The 23147-nt window shown below is 47.8% G+C and overlaps 1 protein-coding gene across 1 annotated transcript; it reads right to left on the reverse strand.

Moving 5' to 3' along the window:
• Positions 1 to 12341: 12341 nt before the first annotated feature.
• On the reverse strand, positions 12342 to 20233 carry LOC142589710 (pancreatic triacylglycerol lipase-like). Its single transcript, XM_075701300.1, has 4 exons — positions 19883 to 20233; positions 18365 to 18617; positions 13318 to 13489; positions 12342 to 12603 (listed from the first exon to the last, which is right to left on the reverse strand). Exons 1-4 carry the CDS (start codon positions 20231 to 20233, stop codon positions 12357 to 12359), a joined length of 1023 nt encoding a protein of 340 aa, XP_075557415.1. The 3' UTR covers positions 12342 to 12356.
• Positions 20234 to 23147: the final 2914 nt, after the last annotated feature.

Genomic DNA, 23147 nt, shown 5'->3' on the forward strand with positions numbered 1-23147 from the left:
TACCGTATCCATGACAGATGCTAATGTATTCTCTGCTGTAAGCGCATTCCTCAACTAGAAGACTGATATTTAGTTCTCCCATGATAACCATGTTCTCGTTTTCATTCAAAACAGTGTGCAAAATTTCATCTAGAGCCCAGCAAAACGTGTTTATACTAGAGCTCGGTGATGGGTAGATACAGCCAACGAATTTACTCTGTTTAAGTGTGCTGGGTTTCGGAACGTTCTGGTTTGCAACCTTCTTCCATCTGTTTCTTAAGACCTGTCGAGTTGTTTGTGGGGTTATGGGTATGCTTCTCTTTGTTTTGTATAGTGTGCCAGTATGTCGTGGTACGTGACCAATCTGTCCCTGTCGTCTTGTATCGCTACTTTGTCGTTGTCGTCTCCTCCGTGTTCTCTATCACCTCCGCCGCAGTCCTCCCCCCTTCCCCTGGGGTTGCGGGGTGTTGGACCGTCACTGTCCCAGTCGCGACGGGTTAGTTCTCACGCAGCTCAGTGGGCCTTCTCGTTGAGGTTGGGAGGGGCAGTCGTGGTTACCTCTCCCATACATGCCGGCCTCCATTTGAGGTATTTGGTTGTGACTTTGTCGTTCTTGAAGTCTTCTGCTCTGCGGTTCAGGATTTTGGCCGCCTCGATGGAGGCCCAGCCCTTTGTGAAGTTCCTACTGGCCGTCTTGGAGTCGCTGATTATTGTTCGTTCTTGTAGCCGACCGTTGATTACAGCCAATGCGATTGCCGTTTCTTCCACTGCCTCCGACGATCTGGTCCTTGCGGAGCCCGCAGTCACAGTCTTTCCTGTCGTGCCTACGACTGCCATTGCGAAGAGGGAGGTGCCCTCGTCACCGCCGATGCCACCATTGTCGACCCTGTTTCGGGGGTACCGGGCGGGGTCTACGAAGAGCAACCCTCCCGCCTGCCATGGTTTTTGAGAATCGTTTTCGTGCGGAATTTTCTTCTCTCGACATTGTGCACGGAGTGCATAATCCTCGGGATATTTTCCGTGTTTATTGCGGCTTAGACGTCCGGGTGAATCTGCGTATTGGGGCCCTTCATTCCGTGGTAATTTATGCCGATCTTTTCCATGATTCCTCTGCCCGCCTTGGTTCCGGAGAGCCTGTCGAGTTGCGCTATCCTCTGTGCTTCCGAGATTTCCTCCATCGTGCTATGAACTCCGAGTTGTAGCAACCTTTCCTTTCTTGTGTATTGAGGGAGACCAAGTCCCATTCTATATGCTTTTTTAATGAGCGCGTCGACCTTGTCTTTCTCAGCCTTGTTCCAGCGGCCGAATGCCGCCACGTACGCGACGTGGCTGATCACGAAGGCCTGGACGAGCCGTACGACGTTTCTTTCTTTAATGCCCCTTCTGTTGTTGGAGACCCTCTGTATTAGCCGAACGGTCGCGGTGACTTTCTTTTCCAGGCGCGTTATAGTTTCCGCGTTTGATCCTCTACCTTCGATCAAGAGACCCAGGACTGTGATCTTTTGGACCATGGGTATCTCCGCACCTTTTCTCGTTGTTAATCTGATTCCCCTCGTGTGTAGTTCTGCTACGTCTCTGGACGGTTTGCCTAGCCTACTGGCGCGGTAGAGCAGCAATTCCGATTTCTCCGGCGAGCATTCTAGTCCGGTGCCCTCCAGCTGATTTTCGGTTGCCTCCACCGCCCCTTGAAGTCTGTTCTCCATATCGCCCTCGCTTGCGTACTTCGTGGTCCAAATCGTAATGTCGTCTGCATAAACTGTGTGATTAACACGTTTCATAAAAAACCGCTCAAGACGAAGACAAAGTCGAAGGAACACATACGACAGGACTGGCGCTACTTCCAACTGGCATTTTATGCTCTGCGCATCACGTACATCATACACTCATTATCATACACACAAAGGTTCAAATGAATCATATCATACATACGATTGTATGGTCAATCAGTTCAAGTGTCTAGATATCTCGACAGAAACGTCACTTCTTTTTCTTGCAAAATCAAAGATGTACAGCTGACGCACTTGTCGCTTGCTTTCCTTATAAAATATGCCTCAACTATTTCTCTATCCGTTTTTGTGTTTCCCTTCCTAAGGAAGGTTGTGTCATGTTTCGATCGCACCGATGGCATCGGTTGTTGGGAACTCGGCGCTGACGCCCGTGGTTGTACCTGGGTCGCAAGCCCCAAGGGTAGCGTTGGCCTGGCGGCCTAGGGTACAACTGGAAGCATCCGAAGGTCCCGGCAAAGCATGAGTCGACTGGTAACAACAAAACAACTTGTTTATTTTAACATCGCAAAGAGTTGGCGGTCAGGTTGACCGAAGTAGAGAGACGGGAGAGCACTTTACTCAACAGAAGAAATCGGAGCCCTCTTTTGGCGTCCGGGGGCAGCTGTTTTTATACTCTCGCAGTTGAGGGCAAGAAGGAACCCCTCAATAGACGAGCACGTGAATGTACAATGGGCTAATGGTGACGCACACTGTCGTAGCGCTGCCGGTCGGGCACAATGACTGGAATGAGAGGGTGATCCCTTGCTTTCGCATCGCCTGGTTCAGGCACAATGACTGGAAGGGGAGGATGACCCCTGCTGTCGCATCGCCTGGTTCAGGCACAATGACTGGAAGGGGAGGATGACCCCTGCTGTCGCATCGCCTGGTTCGGGCACAATGGCACATACACTCACACACGCACATGAAGACACGTGGCATCGGAACATGCCTGGAAACGCCTGGAAACACCTGGCGGGGAGCGTTGCGGCGACGACGAACGGGCCAAAATGTCTGCCGCCCCGCCGCAGTCGCGCCGGCAAAACCGCGTGTCGCAGGCGAAACGCAACAGACCGCCCCGCCGGGGGAAGGAGATCCCGATGGACAGGGGACTGCATCCGCTGTCCGGAGGGATGTCGCTCGATGATGCTCATAACCGAAGTCGGGCGTCCCTCGACGTTTCATGGGCGCAGCGCACAGAGAAGGCCTTGTTCTCTCGTTCAGGTTCGCACGGGACACTGCAAAGTGACTTCGGGAGAGTTCACATTTTTGTTCTCGTTCCCGGCAAGCGTTAGAACTACGCTGAAACTCAACCGCTCAGTCAGCAAGCACGGCACAACCCTCACTAAGCCCTGCCAGGCTCTTTCCCCTTTTTATACCACTGCCTAGTTCCTTACAGTAGTCTAGCATCACTCAGAACGCGTCCACAAATTGGAAAATTGCACTAGAAAGCATATCATCACTTTGAAACACTAAACAAAAGCAATATGTTAAAAAAAATCCTGCCTCAGGAAGAAAAACATCAGTAACCAACAATTTTGAGGCTGATTCTTACGTTAGGGGCTTCGACTTAAGCCATCGGCGTTACCGTTGAGACTCCCCTTTTTGTAACGCACCTCAAAGGAATATTGTTGTAAAGCGAGGCTCCAGCGCAGGAGGCGGCCATTTTTGGGAGAGATGGTCTGCAGCCATTGGAGAGGGCAGTGATCCGTCTCAATGATAAACCTCGAGCCGGCTAGATAGCATGACAATTTCTGAACGGCCCACACGAGACACGCACACTCTTTCTCGGTGGCGCTATACGCCTGCTCACGACTGGTCAGCTTACGACTAGCATACAGGACGGGGTGTTCTACTTCTCCATTTTCCCGTTGGCACAGTACAACGCCCATGCCTCGCTCACTAGCATCGCACTGAACAACGAACCCTTTTGTATAGTCTGGCGATCGTAGCACAGGCTGGTTTGTTAGGGCACTCTTTAGGGCGCTAAAAGCTCTTTCCTTTGTCTCGTCCCAGACGACTGTTTGAGGCTCTGACTTTCTTAGAGCATCCGTCAGGGGAGCCGCGATATCAGAGTACCTGGGGATGTACCTCTGATAGTAGCCGGCGACACCTAAGAACGACCGAATATCGGTCTTTGTGCGCGGTTGCGGAAAGTCTCGCACAGCGGCCACTTTTATTTCAGAGGGGCGGCGACGACCCTGACCAATCACGTGACCGAGGTAGACAACCTCGGCCTGTGCTAACTGGCACTTAGGAGCCTTGACTGTCAAGCCCGCTTCGCGCAGGCGGGTTAGCACTGCCCGCAAGTGTGCCATATGCTCAGACCAGGATGCGGAGAATATCGCTACGTCGTCTAGATACGGTAAAGCGAATTCTTGCTGTCCCCGCAACACTTTATCCATGAGGCTTGAAAAACAGTATGGCGCGTTCTTCAAACCAAAACTCAACACTTTAGGACGGAATGTTCCCATTGGTGAAATGAACGCCGCATACCTACTAGCCTCTTCTGTGAGTGGAACCTGCCAATAACCCCTGACAAGATCTAGGGTGGAAATAAACTGAGCGCTACTAACTTTCTCAAGGCGCTCCTCGATGTTAGGGATCGGATAAATTTGATCCTTAGTGATGGAATTAAGCCTGCGGTAGTCGACGCAAGGACGAGGTTCCTTGCCCGGTACCTTAACTAAAATCAAAGGGGAGGTATAATCACTCTCACCTGCCTCAATAACACCGAGCTGTAGCATTTTCTTTACCTCAGCCTCCATAATATCGCTCTGGCGGGGTGACACCCGATACGCCTTGGATCGTACTGGCTCTGGGGAGGTAAGTTCTATATCATGAGTAAGTACAGAAGTCCTACCAGGCCTCTCAGAGAACAGACCTTGAAACTCTTGTAATAGCTGGTGTAGTTCGGTTTTCTGCTCGGGCGACAGCGGTGCTTTACTGATAAGGTCACTAATGACTTGACCGGTGTCTTCCCTGTTCGTCACTGAGCCTAGTCCCGGAAGCTCGACCGGAAGCTCTTCAGGAACGTTTACCATCATGCACACCACTGCTTCCCTTTGTCTATAAGGTTTGAGCAGATTACAGTGGTAAACTTGCTGTGCTTTCCGCTTTCCTGGCAGACTTACCACGTAGTTAACGTCCGACAGTTTCTGAACAATTCGTGCTGGGCCCTCCCACTGCACGTCTAGTTTGTTGTTTAGCGATGTGCGCAATATCATGACCTCATCGCCCACCTCAAAACGACGGGCCCTGGCTGTCCGATCATAATAAACCTTGGCCCTCTGCTGGGCCTTTGTCATTGCTTCACCTGACAACTCCTGTGCCCTTCTTAAGCGTTCGAGGAGCTTAAGTACGTACTCCACCACGACTGGGTCGTCGCCCCTACCTTCCCATGATTCTCGAAGCATGCGAAGCGGAGATCGAAGCGAGCGACCGTACACCAGTTCAGCTGGCGAAAACCCCGTAGCCGCATGCGGCGCGGTCCTTAAAGCAAACATCACCCCAGGCAGACACAGCTCCCAGTCAGTTTGATGTTCAAAACACAAGGCTCTCAACACGCGCTTCATGACGGAGTGGAGCTTCTCAACGGAATTCGACTGTGGGTGGTACACGGAGCTGTGTAGCAGCTTTACCCCACACCTTTCGAGAAAAGTTGTCGTCAAAGCGCTAGTAAACACTGTGCCCTGATCTGATTGGATTTCCGCAGGAAAACCAACTCGCGCAAATATGGACAGTAGTGCATTGACTATCTCAACTGAGCTGAGTTCTTTAAGCGGCACTGCTTCAGGGAACTTTGTCGCTGGGCAGATCACAGTCAAAATGTGTCTGTACCCCGTGGCTGTTACCGGCAGAGCTCCCACTGTATCAATAACGAGCCGTCTAAAAGGCTCCGTAATGATAGGTACCAATTTCAACGGCGCCCTCGATTTGTCCCCTGGTTTGCCCACCCGCTGACAGGTGTCACATGACCTCACGAAGTGGTCTGCGTCCCGAAAACACCCTGGCCAATAGTACTCTTGCAAGAGACGGTCCTTAGTTTTCTTAACTCCTAGGTGTCCGGACCACGAACCCCCATGCGTCAAGCGCAACAGATCCTGACGATAGCATTGAGGCACGATCAGCTGATCGAACTCCACTCCTCGGCGGTCTAGATACTTCCGGTACAGGACTCCACCTCTTTCCACAAAACTCGCAGTTTTCCTGGCGATACCTTCTTTGACATTGCAGCGCACGTTTTCCAGGCTGCCATCCTTTTTTTGCTCGGCTATCAAAGCCGACCGGCTGACTTTTAGCAACCTATTAAGTCCGTCTGACGTAGGCGCGATGAGCAAATCAGTAGATAGCTCTTCTAACTTTCCCGCATCGGGATTTTCCTCTCCGGTATCTGGTGCCTTTAACGTTACAGACTCAAGTTTATTCAGTTCGGGCGTGCTCTGAATATCAGCTTGCTGCGCCTCTGACCCTTTTTCGTTGTTTGATAACGTCGGCCCCGCAACTACCGCCTTTGCAGCGAGCTCCCGAACCTTCGATCTGGTTAAGGCCTGAACACTAGCTTCACCAAACAAAAGCCCCTTCTCGCGCAGGAGGTGATCGGACCTGTTTGAAAATAGGTACGGGTACTGGGGTGGCAGCATAGATGACACTGCCGCCTCCGTCTCAAGCGCTCCGAAAGGTCCTTCAATAAGCACCTTTGCTACTGGCAGACACACGCTATGAGCTTCCACGGCTTGCTTGATCCATGCGCACTCGCCCGTGAACATATGGGGTTCTACGTAAGACGGGTGAACTACATCCATCGTAGCTGCGGAATCGCGAAGCACTCGGCACTCTATCCCGTTCACGAGGAGGTCTCGCATGTAAGGCTCGAGAAGCTTCATGTTCTCGTCAGTGCTGCCTATTGAAAAAAACACAACTTTTGGTGTTGTTTCCGGACACTGCGCCGAAAAGTGACCCGGCTTCTGGCACGTATAACAAACGCGCGCTTGCCTCATCTCGAACCGCTTTCTGCGTTCGGCTTCGGCTGCCGCCGTCTCCTTAGGTTCGGTCGCACTGCTTCCACTCGCATCCGCACTACGCGTGTTCCCCTTTGCTCTCATGGGTGTGAACTTCGGTCTCTCAAACTTCAAGCCAAATTCACCCTTTTGACCGTCCTTAGCTCCGCGAGCCCGACGCGTCACAAACTCCTCGGCTAGCTCAGCGGCTTTAGCCACCGTACAAACGTCTGGCCTATCCAAGACCCAGTATCGCACGTTCTCCGGTAACCGACTATAAAACTGTTCTAGCCCGAAGCACTGCAGAACTTTATCGTGGTCACCAAACGCTTTCTCTTCTTTGAGCCACTCCTGCATGTTCGACATAAGCCTATACGCAAACTCTGTATATGACTCACTTTTGCCTTTCTCATTTTCCCGAAACTTCCGACGGAACGCCTCCGCAGACAGCCGGTACTTTTTTAGAAGACTCGATTTCACTGTGTCGAAATCCTCTGCCTCCTCTATATCCAAGCGAGCGACTACGTCGGCCGCCTCGCCGGGTAACAAAGTGAGCAAGCGCTGTGGCCACGTTTCCCGAGAGAACCCCTGCTTCTCGCACGTTCGCTCAAAGTTAACCAGGAACAAACCAATGTCCTCTCCAAGCTTAAACGGCCGCATCAGGTCAGTCATTTTGAACAATACGCGTTCTCCTGCACCGTGTGCCTGACTTCCATTACGAGCGCGTTCCATCTCTACCTCAAGACGCTTCATTTCCAAAGCGTGTTGACGGTCACGCTCTTGTTGCTCTCGCTCTTTCTGTTCTTTACGTTCACGCTCTTCTTTTTCTTTCTGTTCTTTAAGTTCGCGCTCCTGTCTTTTTGCAGTCTCCCTCTCCTCAATGGTCTCAAGGCATTCCGACAGCTCGTCATCCTCAGCCTCTAACTCAAGAATAGCCTTTAGCAGTTCAGGTTTTCTTAGTTTGTCTGAGACATCCAGACCCAACTCTCTTGCAAGCTCCAACAATTTCGGTTTGCGCAACGACTTCAAATCCATGGCTGCTCTGAATGCTGCTTTCTCTACTGCTTACTATTGTCTTGCCGCAAACTAACCCGGCAGCAACGACAACCACAATTACCAGCTCTGTTTCTGACACTAACAAAAGCCTGGCAAAGCTCAGAAGAAGAAAGTCCCGCACTCACCAAACCTCGCAGCCAAGAGTCCAGCGCAGTCGTTCCGCTGCAGGCAACCAGTCATCACACAGGGCTCGTTGCACTGCTCCCGGATCGTCGTTGAGCTGCTCAGCATACAGTCAACTGCATATCTTCGCTGCTGGCCTCCGTTGTCGCGATCTCACCGCTGGCAGACAGTTGTTTGAAGTCGGAGGCGATCTCACCGCTGGCAACCAGATGTTTCGATCGCACCGATGGCATCGGTTGTTGGGAACTCGGCGCTGACGCCCGTGGTTGTACCTGGGTCGCAAGCCCCAAGGGTAGCGTTGGCCTGGCGGCCTAGGGTACAACTGGAAGCATCCGAAGGTCCCGGCAAAGCATGAGTCGACTGGTAACAACAAAACAACTTGTTTATTTTAACATCGCAAAGAGTTGGCGGTCAGGTTGACCGAAGTAGAGAGACGGGAGAGCACTTTACTCAACAGAAGAAATCGGAGCCCTCTTTTGGCGTCCGGGGGCAGCTGTTTTTATACTCTCGCAGTTGAGGGCAAGAAGGAACCCCTCAATAGACGAGCACGTGAATGTACAATGGGCTAATGGTGACGCACACTGTCGTAGCGCTGCCGGTCGGGCACAATGACTGGAATGAGAGGGTGATCCCTTGCTTTCGCATCGCCTGGTTCAGGCACAATGACTGGAAGGGGAGGATGACCCCTGCTGTCGCATCGCCTGGTTCAGGCACAATGACTGGAAGGGGAGGATGACCCCTGCTGTCGCATCGCCTGGTTCGGGCACAATGGCACATACACTCACACACGCACATGAAGACACGTGGCATCGGAACATGCCTGGAAACGCCTGGAAACACCTGGCGGGGAGCGTTGCGGCGACGACGAACGGGCCAAAATGTCTGCCGCCCCGCCGCAGTCGCGCCGGCAAAACCGCGTGTCGCAGGCGAAACGCAACAGTCACCAAACATGGGTGTGCATGCACACTTCTTGCAGTGCTCACCCAAGTGAGTACACCGTATCCTTTTCTGACATCATTGTTGGGCTGTCTAGCCGTGTCATTGAAGCACTGGCCGGTTTGTCCAATATAAACGTGTCCACAATCTAAGGCTATTTGATACACAACATCTGAAGTGCATTCGGTGTAATTGGTCCGGCGAATAGTGTGATATTGCGTGCGTTTCTGGTGCTTCTTGTTTTGAAGGTTACACACTGCTGACAATTTGCACGGCACTGAAAAAACTAGATAGACATTGTGTTGATATGCCACCTTTTTCAAATTATGTTAATGTTTATGGAGGTATGGAATCACATGTACAGGTCTTTTGTCGTGATCTTCAGTTGGGAACTTCCTTCCCTGTTTTAATTTGTGAAGGAACTCATCTTTGATTTTGCAAGAAAAGAAAGTGACGTTTCTGTCGAGATATCTAAACACTTGAACTGATTGACCATACAGTCATATGCATGATATGATTCATTTCAATCTTTGTGTGTATGATAATGGGAGTGCATGATGTACGTGATGCGCAGAGCATAAATAGATGACCGTTTGTAATAAACGTCACTTGTAAGTAGCGCCAGTCCTGTCGTATGTGTTTATTCGGCTTCGTCTTCGTTTTTAGCACTTTTTTTATGAAAACTGTCAAGATGAACCAACTCGCCCAAATCAAGGTACTGTGTGATTAATGCCTTCTATTCGCTCCAGTATTTCCGATACTCCGATCACGACGAGGTTCTAGAGCATCGGTGACACGACGGACCCTTGCGGTGTGCCGGCGCTGCGCATGTCCACCTGGATGGTCTCCTCCTCGTCCAGTGTGATTCTGGCGGTTCTTGCCGTAAGAGAATTTCGGATGTAATTATATGTTCATTCGGCCAGGCCGAGTTTCGTGATTCTGTTAAAGATGACCGCGTGCTTGACCCTGTCGAAGGCCTTCTTTAGATCGAGTCCAAGTATTGCGCTCAAGCAAGGCCCCGTGGTGTCTATGACTTGCTCCTTGAGTTGTATCATGGCGTCTTGGGTAGAGAGCCCTCTTCTGTAGCCAGTAGTGTTGATGTGGTACATGTCGTTTGACTCCAGGTATCCGTTGACTCTACTCAGGCAGGCATGCTCCATCACTTTACCGACGCAGGAAGTGAGGGAGATCGGCCGCATTTTCTGTATTTCTAAGGATTTACCCAGCTTGGGGATGAGGATCATGTCGGACCTATTCCATTTGTCGGGAATCCCGCTGTTCCGCCAGCACTCGTTGATGTAGTCTGTCATGCGGCTCGTTGCCTGGTCGTCGAGGTTCCAAAGCATCTTGTTGGTCACTTTGTCGGGCCCCGGAGCCGACTTCGCCTTGGTGATGTGCAGGACCGCCCTGATTTCTTGCTGGGAGAAGTCTCTCTCGAGGCCCTCGTTGGGAGAGCCCGAGTAGTTCCGTTGTTCAACGGTTGGAGGTCTCTCACGGTACAGCTTCACGATTTCATCACCCATCTCAGGGTCTTTTCCTGTGTACTCGTGTCTGAGCTTGGTCATTTCCGTTTTCGCCGTTGTCTTTCTGCCCGACGGGTCGAGCAGGTGCTTGAGAATCTTCCACGTCTTGCCCGTGTTGATGTTGCCGTCCATGGCGTCGCATACCTCGTCCCAATCCTGATTGCATAACTGGGCGCAGTGTGTTTCGATGTTCTTGTTTAGTTCCGCGATTTTGGTTATGGAGCAGCGATTAAAGCGCGACTATTTCAGAGGGGAGCAAGAAAGCTTGATTTCATTCAACAAAATAAAATTCCTACTCAATGTTATGTACTTGTGGCGAGAAAAAAAAGACAAATCTGTTTTACTTGACCGTCTATCAGAAATACATTTTTTTCAGCACTCGCTGTAAAAGAGGGCGTGGCATTTACGCCGTTATCAATTGCAGTACGGTCCCACTGTTGATGCGTGCAGAAAGGCGTGCTCGTAAAGTTCACCTACTACTATACGGTCCCCTCACACGTTGTGCTGTTTGGATTGCCAAAGATTGTTTGAATTCGGGTGGCCGGGTGTTTGCCAGGCTGTGTTTCATCGGTGTTCAACCCGTTAGTCAATAGTAGTGAGTTACGCCAACCAGATAATTATTTACTTTAGCTGCATTCATGCGGCTGCGCTGGTTGAAGAGCTAGGGATGCGATGATGCCGACCAGCGCTCAACGTAATAAGCTTTTTCTGCTTTGGAAAAAAAAACTCTGTGCATGGGTACGATTTTGACACCCGTATGGGTGACGTTTTGCTGCATCGCTTTCCGTGCTAAAAGTTCGAAACGCCCATCGAGTCGAATTGAGAGGCGTTTGAAAAGGCAGCTCTAGTGGCAGGCCACATAAACAAATGTCGCGCCTTTCACAACAAAAATGGCGTCACTTCTTTTTTTAACGGATATCGTGTCACTGTGTTTTCTGTTCAGCCGGAAGAATGCTATGCCTCGTCACACATGTGGCGCTAAGTAACGTGAACTGCCCATGAACCGCCATGTTTGGAACGTATGGGCTTCTACTGTATAGAAGCTTCGCTACCAGGTACGTATATTTACCTTGCCAACCATTCGTGACATTGGGCATATCATTATAGGCCCAATGGGCATATCATTATATCACATCGCCTGTCCTGTGTAATTCTGTCTTTTGCTGCCGTTATTTTTGCGCTGCCTTTACTATGAAGATCGGCCAACTCACCCAGTTTTACACTCTATTGCAGATCATTAGAGAAGGCGGCTGTCCAATAGGAAACAGATATTATGAACAAAAAAACAATTGTGATTTTGTTCTATGAGCCCTTGCGAGTTGCAGTCGAGCTTACGTGTCACAAATATATACTAACATTGCATTTTTACCAGGACACGTGACAGCACTGGACACAATTCACACTTGAACGCTTGCGACTGCACCGAATTTTTTCGCTGTGGTCGCAGCTTCAAAAACATACAAGAGTGACGATATATATTTAATAGGCAACGCGGTGACCTTTAAGAGTGTACTATATGGGGATTTAAGAGTGTACTATATGGGGAGTTAGAAAAGTTATCAAAATAATGGCATAGTTTGTTTGCTTTGTTTTTCTTGCAGCATTGAAATTCCAAACCCCCTACAGCAACTCCAGCATGGGGCCTGTCCTTTCTTACGCTGACTACGTCATAGCCGACTCGGAGACTGTGAGTTGCGCCGTGCCACTAGCAAAATAATGGTTTCCGTGTTCGTAGCCGGCTGCTTGGCAGACGTCCTAGATCGAGCGCTACGTCGCGTCTGCCTCGCGAGTTCTCATTGAATTTCTCCCTGTTCCATTCTCCGTCATCTCGCAAAATGGTTGCGAGTGCAATACGCACACGTGATTCGTCCAACGAACCCCGCAGGTACTACCATGATTCCGTAACTGCTCCATGTAATTTGTGAACTGCAATCACGAAATTGTTGCTAAGCCCTCCACATTCCTTTATTATTGTATTATTCAGGCTGATGTTCGGTGTATCTGGACATTGCACTGCCCGACTCGACTGGCAGACAAAAGGGTGGTTCGTTGTTTGTTCTCAGGAATTGTTCGCCACGTCCGGGTGCCTTCTCGCTGTCGTAGCCCATTTCGCCGCTAGGAAGCTGGTCACATTTCGGGTCGGTAACGCCCGGTCGACATGCAGTGGACACGAACTTGCACGAATCGGACAAAATGGACTCGACGAAGTATTTGTGCGCCCTCCTGTGGCGACAGGAAAGACCTGGAGCGAAATGAGAGTGCGCATTGCCGTTTTACTGCAGCTGGACATTCAGTAAAACGCGGTTCGAACAACTGGTAACCCATGAGCAAAAATATACGGACTGCTGGCTCATAGAAAAAAAAATACTATTTATTCGTAATCCAGGCGCAGTAACTGAAGTTGATGAATGCATTCGAAATTTCTCAATGACAAACTTGGACTGCAGTACTGAATTTCAAGTTACATTCATATGCGGAGAAGAAGAAAAAAATCGGCCTTATCAGGAAATCCCTGGTCCATATACTTTTGCTCAGGGGAGCGCAAACATTTCCACACAGCATGTGAGCACCAGGAAAAAGTACGAAAATAATGCGAATTGCGTGCCGGCTTTGCAGCAGCTTATCTTTTCAGACGTTCATCGCTTAGACAGCAACAATAAATACAGCGACATCTAGAATTCCTATCGCTTCTACGAGAACAGGTCACTCGTCTCTTTGCAAGTGCACATTTAAAGAGTACCCCGCCGAAAAGCTGAGGCGAAGAGAGTTACTTCAAAAGACTCAAACATAGCGGTAACGTTGTTGCGCCACTCATCGCCTTGCGTGTGACCTCACTGATCTGACCGGAAGAAATGATAAGCGATAAGAGAACCGCTCTTGCGCGCACGCTGTCGCTAGATCTCTGTATACGCACTAAAAGTGTCGCAACCAGGTTGCCTCTCCTGGAAATTGGGATAAAAGTCCACGTGGCCGGCGGCAGCTTGCATGCCAAGGTCCCCCTTGAGCACGTTCCAGCCGTAACTGGTGTGGATAATGTCCACGAAAATCGCATCCGCCTTGCTCACGTGAACATCGCTCTCCTCGAAGAGCGGACCCGCTGGATCCAGGGCTGCGCAGTAAAGACACGGACTGTTAGCCCTCGTACAATGTTTGTCGTTCAGCTAATGAAATTAGAGCGCATTTGAAGTAGACTGCTACGGTGTCAGTCTCACCCCTCTGGTCGATCAAATTCCTCTTGATGAAATACGTTGGATTTGTTTGACGGGCAACGCCATTCCAATACAGCTGGGAAAGTGCTAATAATTAATTTGTTTGACACACACACCATGGAGTGAGACTGCGCTGTGCCAGTTTGATGAAGAGGCTAAGTTGTCACATTATTGTATTTATATGTTTCATAAGAGCTCCGGAGCTACTTAATTATAATTAGAAGCAATTTTTTTATCTCTTTCATTTTATGAACATCCGCCTCTTGATATATGAACTTATCAAGTGTTAATAAGAAATCTGCTAATGCCTATCTGTGCCTTTATCTTACGATAGGGCCTCTATTTATGATATTTGTGCTTAAAAACGCCTTTATGAATAAAACGGATGACCTCTTTTGTTAGGGTAAGCTGCGCCTTAGAATGCAGCTACGGTTTCTATCAGCTCGTTCCGAAGAACGACGCACTTGCGCAACTTAAGTAACCTTTTGTGGTCGTTCAAAAGGAGATAGTACTTGTCTCCTGCTGTCTCCTGGATCGATATTGTCCTTTGTCGCGTTTCAACATACTATTGGTCGGCCGTACGTAAATAGTGCTATCGTTAAAACCGCATTTAAGAAACCTTAAATACTGACGGGCCACATATAATTGCACATGTGACCTTAAATTAGCCATAGGCTTCATTGACACTTCGATTCCCTGGACTCGATTACTGCGAACTGCAGTTCTGAACCTCCGTAATAACTTCAGGGCCTATTAGAGAGACTATACAGGGTGTTTCAGCTCAGCCGGGCCAAGCGTCAAAAAATTATCGTGTGAGCTACGAGAATTCAACCAAGTTGACATTCCTCGCAGTCCTCTTGACCAACTAAAAGTATATTTTACTATGAGCTTAGGTAATTAATAAAAAATAATCATTTAACCAACTTTTGAAGCATTCATTCAAATGCAAAAGCTTGTGTAGAAGTTGTAGAGCCTATTGAAAAACATCCAAATATTTTCTTTCTGTGCAGATAACTGCAGTGGTTTTAATTTTTCCGGCCTGCAACCAAAGCGCGCGATATTTGAAAAAAAATATTGCGTGACTACGTGCTTGCGTACAGCGACATTAGTGTATACTCAAACATTCTACCGTCGAAGTAAATCGACGCTGCACGCAGACTGAAGGCATGTATAGGCCGCTAAAATTATAGGTGATGGTCACACCCATCATCCACGATGGCGATGCATCGTTGATGAGGAGTGTGACTTCCTCACCCTGCTCCCCGCCTTCCTCGCCCTTTACCCTGTCAGCAGCAAAAACACTGGCAGAGCTTCAAGAAATACCATGCGTTATTTATCGCATATTCCATCGCTTGAACCGACAAGATATCTAGGCAAAAGTGGAAGCCAAGACCATTGTATTCTACTTCAGTTGCTCAAAGTCTTTGAGGGCACTGATGTTGCATGCATAAGTGCGTATTCGCGCGGTACTTTTTCAACTCTTGCGTGCTTTCTTTACAGCCCGGAAAAAATTAGAGCCGCGGCAGCTATCGCCACGGAAAAGTGTTGTTGGACATTTTTCAGTAGGCTGTACAACTTTTACCTTAAATATCCTGCATTTAAATTGATACTTTAAAGTTTCCTTAATTAATTACAATTAATTACTTAAGATCACAGTGAAGAATACTTTGAGTTGTTTAGGACAGCGAACAATACTAAATGAGTCTATTCACGTAACTTCAACTTGGATTTTTTAAGGTTTACCCTGACTTTGTTGAAACACCCTGTACTTCTCACAGACGTTTGCCCCCTCCTGTATTTTTTTTTTCGCGCCTTTGCTTGATCGCTTCGCTATTCTTTGCGTCTTTCTTCTCCCCTTACCCTTCCCCTAGTGCAGGGTAGCAAACCAGACGCTCTTTTATTTAATTTCCCTGTCTTTCCCACCCCATTTCTTTCTCTCTCGCTTTATGAGCCTTCGAAGTGACTAGCATGGGATCTTGAGGACCACCGATGCTTAAAATACGGAGAAAGCTCCTGTGTCACTTGAAGAACTCCTGGAATCTCCTGGACTACTCTAACAAGCACATCCGCAATCTTTAAAACTCCTGGAATATAAGTACACCCTAACAGCACTCAACTGAATGCTTCAGAAATTCTCTCGGCACAGGGTGCTTGACGTACGTGACTTTTCGAACCTCGCGACTATGCCAAATATTCTATGAAGCGACCTTTCTAGGCACGCTTTTCCCTTCGTTTGTCGAATAAACTTTCAAATCTACATTATATATTATGTAATTATTCGCTATAGCCCAGCAAAATAATTCACTGTATCCCTTACAAACTTTTCGCTTCACACAAATATACAGAAAACTAATTTCACGAGAGTATTTATTTTGTTCATTTTAAATATCTTACGATGTGGAACGACGAATAAACAATTCAGATATTATCTCTTCGCTTGCGCAAAGTGGCCGCGGCGGGGTAGTTAGGACGCCAGGCTTAAACCATCTCCCCGCTTATTCTATCCAAGGTACCCTGCTCGGCTATCTTTTTTTCTTTTCTAACGTAGCCTCGTGCGGTACCTGAACCAAAGCGGGACAAACGAACGAACAAACAAGACCCGCTGATTTCTCAAGTTATAAATTATTTTTAGAGTATGTATGTATGTATGTATGTATGTATGTATGTATGTATGTATGTATGTATGTATGTATGTATGTATGTATGTATGTATGTATGTATGTATGTATGTATAGTAACTGAAATCATGAACTGAAAGTTACAGTAAATATTTACGCAGCGCGTCTTTTTGGTAGGAGCTGCAAGTGCATTTAAAATAAAGCGGGAAGGGTATCTAAGACGAGTATATATGCAAAACTTGCGCCAGCATTTTGATAGGAGCGAAATGCGAAAACACCCGTGTACTGCGCGCTGACGTGCGTCCTGCAGGACTTTGATTAAAGTTTGTCCAATCCAATCCCCCACTACGGCGTGCCTCATAATCAGATCGTGGTTTTGGCGCGTTAAACCTCATAATGTAATTATTTATTATATGCAGAAGGGTCGCTACGCTCTGTGTGTCTATCTCTTACGCACCAACGAAACTGAAAGCCACAGATAAGAACAATGTTATTGCTCTAATTATCATCTAATTTTTTTAGACACAACAAAGGGAGACACCTACAAGCACACACAGCGCTGAATAGCAACTACGTGCTGTAGTCGAAGCACAAGAGCCTTACCTTTTCACCCATTACTCAGCTGCGCAAACGAATTCAGAATATCTTTAGAGGCCCACCGAGAAGGCTGCTGGCAGAATTATTTTTGTTAGCAGTGAATTTCCCAACCTTATAGTATATTTCCTGGATAGCTTGTGTGCGTGATTGTGCAATACGCATACAGTCGTCTTTTCCCTGTACCTTTATTTCTTTTGCCTTTATCTTTTTTTAATGCTTGAGCAACAACCATTAGACAATGCATTTTTTCTGCGAAGCAATTTTGCGCAAATTGCTTATCTTCTCCAAGATAAACTCAGAAACACCGAACCAACGCCGGAAGATTACAACGGAAGATTAGGTGCCGAAGGCAATGGCATGCACGCAACAGGCTCTCTACTTGCTGCCATTATCCTGTGAAAAGATATACGGACCGTGCATTCCAGTTGACGTGTAAGTGACAGATTAAGAGAACATAGCTAAAATGCTGGAAACACTGCTGTGCCCGGTAATCTTACCCTTCATCACCGCCAATGGGAATTCGGTACTCTGCCTTCCACACCTTCTTTGAATTGACGTTACGGTGCAAGCACCCAGACAAGCTAACATGAGAAACAGACGATTACGAAATTGAACGCCGAAAGGCCGATTGTGTCAGCAGCCTCTTGATAAGTCTCCCTGACAAAGAAATCGAATTTTTATGCGCAGCTTCGTAATGGCTGGTAAAAAGGCTCGGATGAACTTGCTTACAATTCCTAATTTAATGCACGAAAAAAAAAAAACCGTCGCCCTTCAAATAAACCATTCCGTTGCCATTCATTGTTATGTTGTGTACGTATGTCTTCCTTAATGCTGTTTTCACCAGCCAGGGTTGCTCAGTGGCTATGCTGTTGGGCTGCTGAGCACGAGGTCGCGGATCGATTCCCGGCCACGGCGGCCGCGTTCCGATGGTGGGGGGCGGAAACGCCCGTGTATTTAGATTTAGGTGCACGTTAAACAACCCCAGGTGGTCGAAATTTCCGGAGTCCCCCCCTACGGCATGCCTCATAATCAGAAAGTGGTTTTGGCGCATAAAACCCCATAATTTAATTCCGGTGCTATTTTCGGGCACTGCGCCGCGTTAATGCGAAGATGCTGTTCCAGACCCGCCGTGGTTGCTCAGTGGCTATGGTGTTGGGCTGCTGAGCACGAGGTCGCGGGATCGAATCCCGGCCACGGCGGCCGCATTTCGATGGGGGCGAAAACACCCATGTACTTAGATTTAGGTGCACGTTAAAGAACCTCAGGTGATCGAAATTTCCGGAGTCCCCCTCTACGGCGTGCCTCATAATCAGAAAGTGGTTTTGGCACGTAAAACCCCATAATTTAATGCTGTTCCAGTGCAATTCCTTTTCCTGCTTCATCAGTGGTCCGAGTGGCACTTCGCCTGCGTTATATAACCAGGACTGGCCGGTTGAGATCTTTGAATGATAGGAAGGGATTATAATCTAGCCATATAGGAATCTTTACACTATACCGGCCCTACATTTTGCGGGAGCCCAAGACGGCTTTTCTAGCGCAACGGATGATATATGGCCACACCAGTGATCCTGCCCAAGCTGCGTCCTGTCGAGTTGAGAAAATGGCGGCCGCAGAAGCCGGACGCTTGGCCGCCCAGGCTGAAGCCGACTACGTGGATGTTGGCCGGATCCACAGCGTCAGGAAAGAGGCGTACCAATGATTGCAGCGCTAGCGACACCTGGCGCCCGATGAGAGCGCTGTTGCCTGCGGCCGCGAAATAGTTGGGGGAGCGGCAGCCGTTGGCCCAGTCCACCAGTATCACAATGGCATCCTCCTGCGTGTCGCGTTGACGCAGCCGAGAACCTCAGTCACGGGAGAAGCAACAAGGCATATGGAAACAATATCCTTTGATAGTCGACACATGAGCAGGTAAACAAGAAGAAAAAAAAGGAATCTAGGTTTGCTTCAAAGGGTCCCCTCACCAGGTCTGGCCATCTTGAACTGACAAGCGCAGAACATACAATGCGCGCCAATGGTCGTGTTTGCGAAATTTTACATCGCTACGCGCAGCGGAAAGGCTTGAAATTTCAATCCGAACGTCGTTTCCCTCTTCACTCGCCGCGAATCCACCCGGAGAGGGACTGTGACGTAGTCGTGCTCCTGCGCATACGTAATCGTGCCCGCAGTGTGACATCGCTCGTGGTGACACGTGATTTCGGGAATTATTCAAGACAACATCTGTTATCTGTGCCATCTGTTGCTTGAATTCACGAATTGAAGTTTAGAGAAATAATAAAACACACAAACGGAATGTCACCGGGTTTTTTTGTTTTACTTCGCACCGAAGCAAGAGAGATGTACTTCCGCTTCGTCTGCTTGTCCCACGGTTGTGCGGTCACGTGCGCAGGTACCGTAACTGTGCCATTTTCTACCGTGTTTCAGCGCGTGATCACGCTCTGCGATCCGCTTGTTCTGCCTCAGTATTCGTGTAGCACTGAATTATCCGCTAGTCATGTTTCCTTGTGCACAGCGTGCAAAATCATGCGCTGCGCGAACGAGACAACAGCTCGCGCGCGGCGCGGTCAACGGGAAAACAAAGTCAGGAAAAAAAATTAAGGCGGGGCCTATGACGTATGCGTCACGCGATCCTCGAGGTCTGGTATGGGAGAACGCAGGGAAGGAATTTCGCTTGCGAAGGCTAAATGGGACGAGTGGACAGAGCGTCTTGCTTGGCAGTGGAACCCGCCTGCTGAAATCATGGGTTCGCAGCGCTGAAATATCTATATCTCGGCTATTAATGAGCCGATTTGAAAAATTTTTGTGGCAGAACGCTCCCTAGAGGACACGTGACAACTTCCAGCGTATAACCAAAATTTGCTATGGGACCTGGTGCGGGGCCCTTCAAGAAAGTTCTGCAACAGTGTTTCACCATACTGCTTGAACAAAGCACCAGTCACTCGTGAAGTGGTGCTCTATTACTGGTGCAGCATACCCCCCACCAAATCGGAGACGTAATACTGACTCGATTGGTCTCCTGGTTTAGCAGCCAAGCTGCAGCGAAAAAGAATTAAAATTCCCTCAAAAAGTGCAAATCTGTACCTTCTTGAGCAGAGACGTTTTGGTGTGATGGAGCCACGGAGAAGCGACGGACTGCGTGAATCCGTGCAGGAGGACCACCAGCTTCCTGGGTTCCCGTAATAAATGCGCATAGGAAGCGATGGACCTAGGCCCCAGTTCCGTAAATACTGTCGGAATGTCGTCGTTTTGCCGGCTGTACACGTGGAACTGCGTGCCCACGTCTCGTGGATTTTGGGGCAGTGCTATTGGGTGAGTCATGCGGTCCCACCTCGAGAAGCATCCCACGCCGTTGTAACAGACGCTCTCGTGCAGCAACTCTATCTTCTTTCGTTGCTGCTGAAAGGCAATGCAAAGGTGCGATGTCTCGGGCATTTCTTGCTGACATGCTTATTGGTTCGGATACTAACACTTCACCATATGAGAAAAGGCCGCTCGTGGATACTACAAGCTATACGTGTCTCTCAACAAAGAGCGGTATTTCCAGAGATCATAAGTAAACGCAGCATAAACCATACGAGTGTTTCATTTATCATCCCAGATTCCAGATGTCGGTCGAATGGGATTGAAGGAAATGAACCGACGTTATAAGTGAATCGAGAAGCGGGCTTGTTTCATCACTCATTTCGGCATGATGCCAAGGGGATGCACCAAGCCTTGTCCTGTCTTTGACAGTGCTAGAACGTGCGAATGCTCAGGCTAGAGATTCAGCGTGGTTGGGTGGGATATCTTAGCAGGTTTATAGCGCGAAAGTACTGAGAAAGTTAGTAAGAACATGGCATTTTGTCTTTCCCGTCCGTATGTGTGGTTTTGCCTGATCAACATATGCGAAAGTAGGAATGCTCGTGCTTTTACGTTAAAATGCGGCCGTGTTGTGCAGACGCAAAGAGATCGTACAGGGGCGTCCACTCTTGGGGAAAGCACCTCATTGTAATTGAGTCTCACAATTCCAATTTTTTTTCCAACTTTGTGCGAGGAATACCTTGTGACCCCCTGCGCAGATATAATCAAGGTCACTCTTAAGGCCATTTAGTCTAAATTTAAGCTTCTAAAGCGCTCGAACACTAACTCCATGTTTGCCCTAGGAGTGAACGAACAATCCTGTACATTTTTAGAAGACAGAAATAATTGTCTCTTGATAAGCGATAGCGCGTCGTGTCGCGAATGTGCAGCGTGCCCCTCCCATTTTGTTTCAACGGCTGACATGTTCTGATGCTGCTGTTAGTGTGGAAGGCTTCCGCACAAAGTGTCATAAATACAGTACAAGCAGAAGTATATATCCGCAATTTACTTTCTGGAATGTGCTTGGGACATCAAAATTATAACAATTATTTTTATTTCTCAAATGGCCTAATTTGTTGTCGTTTATTTCACTGAATTCATCACTAGCAGATTGCTCGTGCCAATGGAAACTTTCGTAGAAAACGTTCTTTTATTATATTATTAATATCTTTATTGGAGACATTTAGATTGACGTTGTTGGCCGTACAAGGAACTGGGTGTACTGCCCTTCTATGGTACCTTAGATATACCAGGAAGCGCTGCAGATAATGCCATCAAAAAGAAAGGGATAAAAATATAGTTACATCTTTTCCCAACGTTTTACAAATGTTTGCTGATCAGGACCCATATTCACAAAAGGGTTTTTGCGCTAGAATTGCTCGGAAAAGCAGGCGTAAGCCAATTTTCATTAGGACATATTATTACAGCCGCTGGGCGGTCAACGGCAAACTGTACTTACGAAATAAATGCTTAGTGAATTCGGCCCCATATACATAAGCACCAACGTCTAATAAATTTATCGAGTAAACATAATCACTTCCCGAGTAGTGGACATACGTATATAATCCTGGACAGCTATTTAACAAAGTGGGATGGCACATTGAGATCCGCAGAAATTGCAACGTTCTCACTTTCGAAGGAATGTTTTATATTTGCAGTAAAAAGCGGAAGAGCACCTCGTCTTCGTTAGAAGACTCGCTATGACGCATAGTTGCATAAATAATGCAAGTGTATCCCCCTCCGCCTGGACCCCATTGGAATTCAACCAAGAAAACACGTTGTTTTATGCCTTGTGTCCCGTATAAGAACGGTTTGCGATTGGTCGGTTGCCTTCACTAACATAATGTTCTCTCATATGGTTGGTCAGTGCCTGCTCTTACTAAATTCCCTTGCGTCCACACTACTTTGTGGATACGGGGGCCCACATTCGCCTATTTTTTTTCTTCAGAGGCGTAGCCTGGAAGCGTCTTGTTTGTAGTCAGCATTGGTTTTGAACTCACCTTTGCAATTTCAGTGTCGTAGTCGATGGCTCTGATTATTTCAACATCCCCAGACTTGCTTTCTCCAAGTTCAATGTAGTCTTCGTGAGAAGCGCAGACCGCAGCGGTTGCTAGCACAGTCACCAAAAAACTCGGTCCCGCTTGTATGGCGATGGTTGGGTAAAAGATATGTTCACATGAGTGGCCTTTACTTTTTTAAATGGGCGTCAGGTACTGTTTGTTCTAACAAAGCGAACATTATAGCACTCGGGTTACTAAACAGGGAGTTATCAAATTTGCGCTTTTTTTTATTCTATATTTTTCTCGCTTTGTAATTGGGTGAGTACTCATGTGACGGCGCAAACGTTACCATTTTTTACTCAATACGAAAAATGCGAAAATCAAAACAACATCGTATTTCTAGTTTGGGTATCAGAATCTGCAGTTTATTCAATCCAGATGAACAAAAATTTAGAAGATTTCTGTTTTTTTAACTTAGCAGCACGAGTTTTCCAACTACCCTTCACAACACATTTCTTAACAGCTAACTTGTAAAATATATTTATTTTTATGCAGAAAGGAGGGAAGATGCTGAAAGATTAAATGATATATAGAGAGAAATTCACTTTAACTGCATGCCTTCCATACAATTACCCGGGAACGTTTTCTCTTTTTCGTTCTTTTTTTCACCATCATCACCCTAGAGTAAGCACTCAAGTAGCAAAAGCAGATTATAATGACGCTTCCTGGCATGTTACCTGCCAGTGGCTCTTGAAAACTTACATATTATCCAGCGTATTTTCATTACATTGAACTGCCAGGAAGGGACAAGCATGTTCTTTGTCGAGCCTTGAATTTCAACCTATGATGCAAAGAGACATAGAAGGTTTATATCAATCATAATGACCTTTACATCTGCACGTGTGGAGTTGGCATGACAAGAGAATGATAAGGTAGCGATTCGGTCTGTCGGCGCATTCGTATCTGCAACCTTGTCCTTCAAATATCATATGTTAGCATAGCGTCTG

Source organism: Dermacentor variabilis, chromosome 1 (genome assembly GCF_050947875.1).
Source record: "Dermacentor variabilis isolate Ectoservices chromosome 1, ASM5094787v1, whole genome shotgun sequence".
NCBI classification, from domain to species: Eukaryota; Metazoa; Arthropoda; class Arachnida; order Ixodida; family Ixodidae; genus Dermacentor; species Dermacentor variabilis.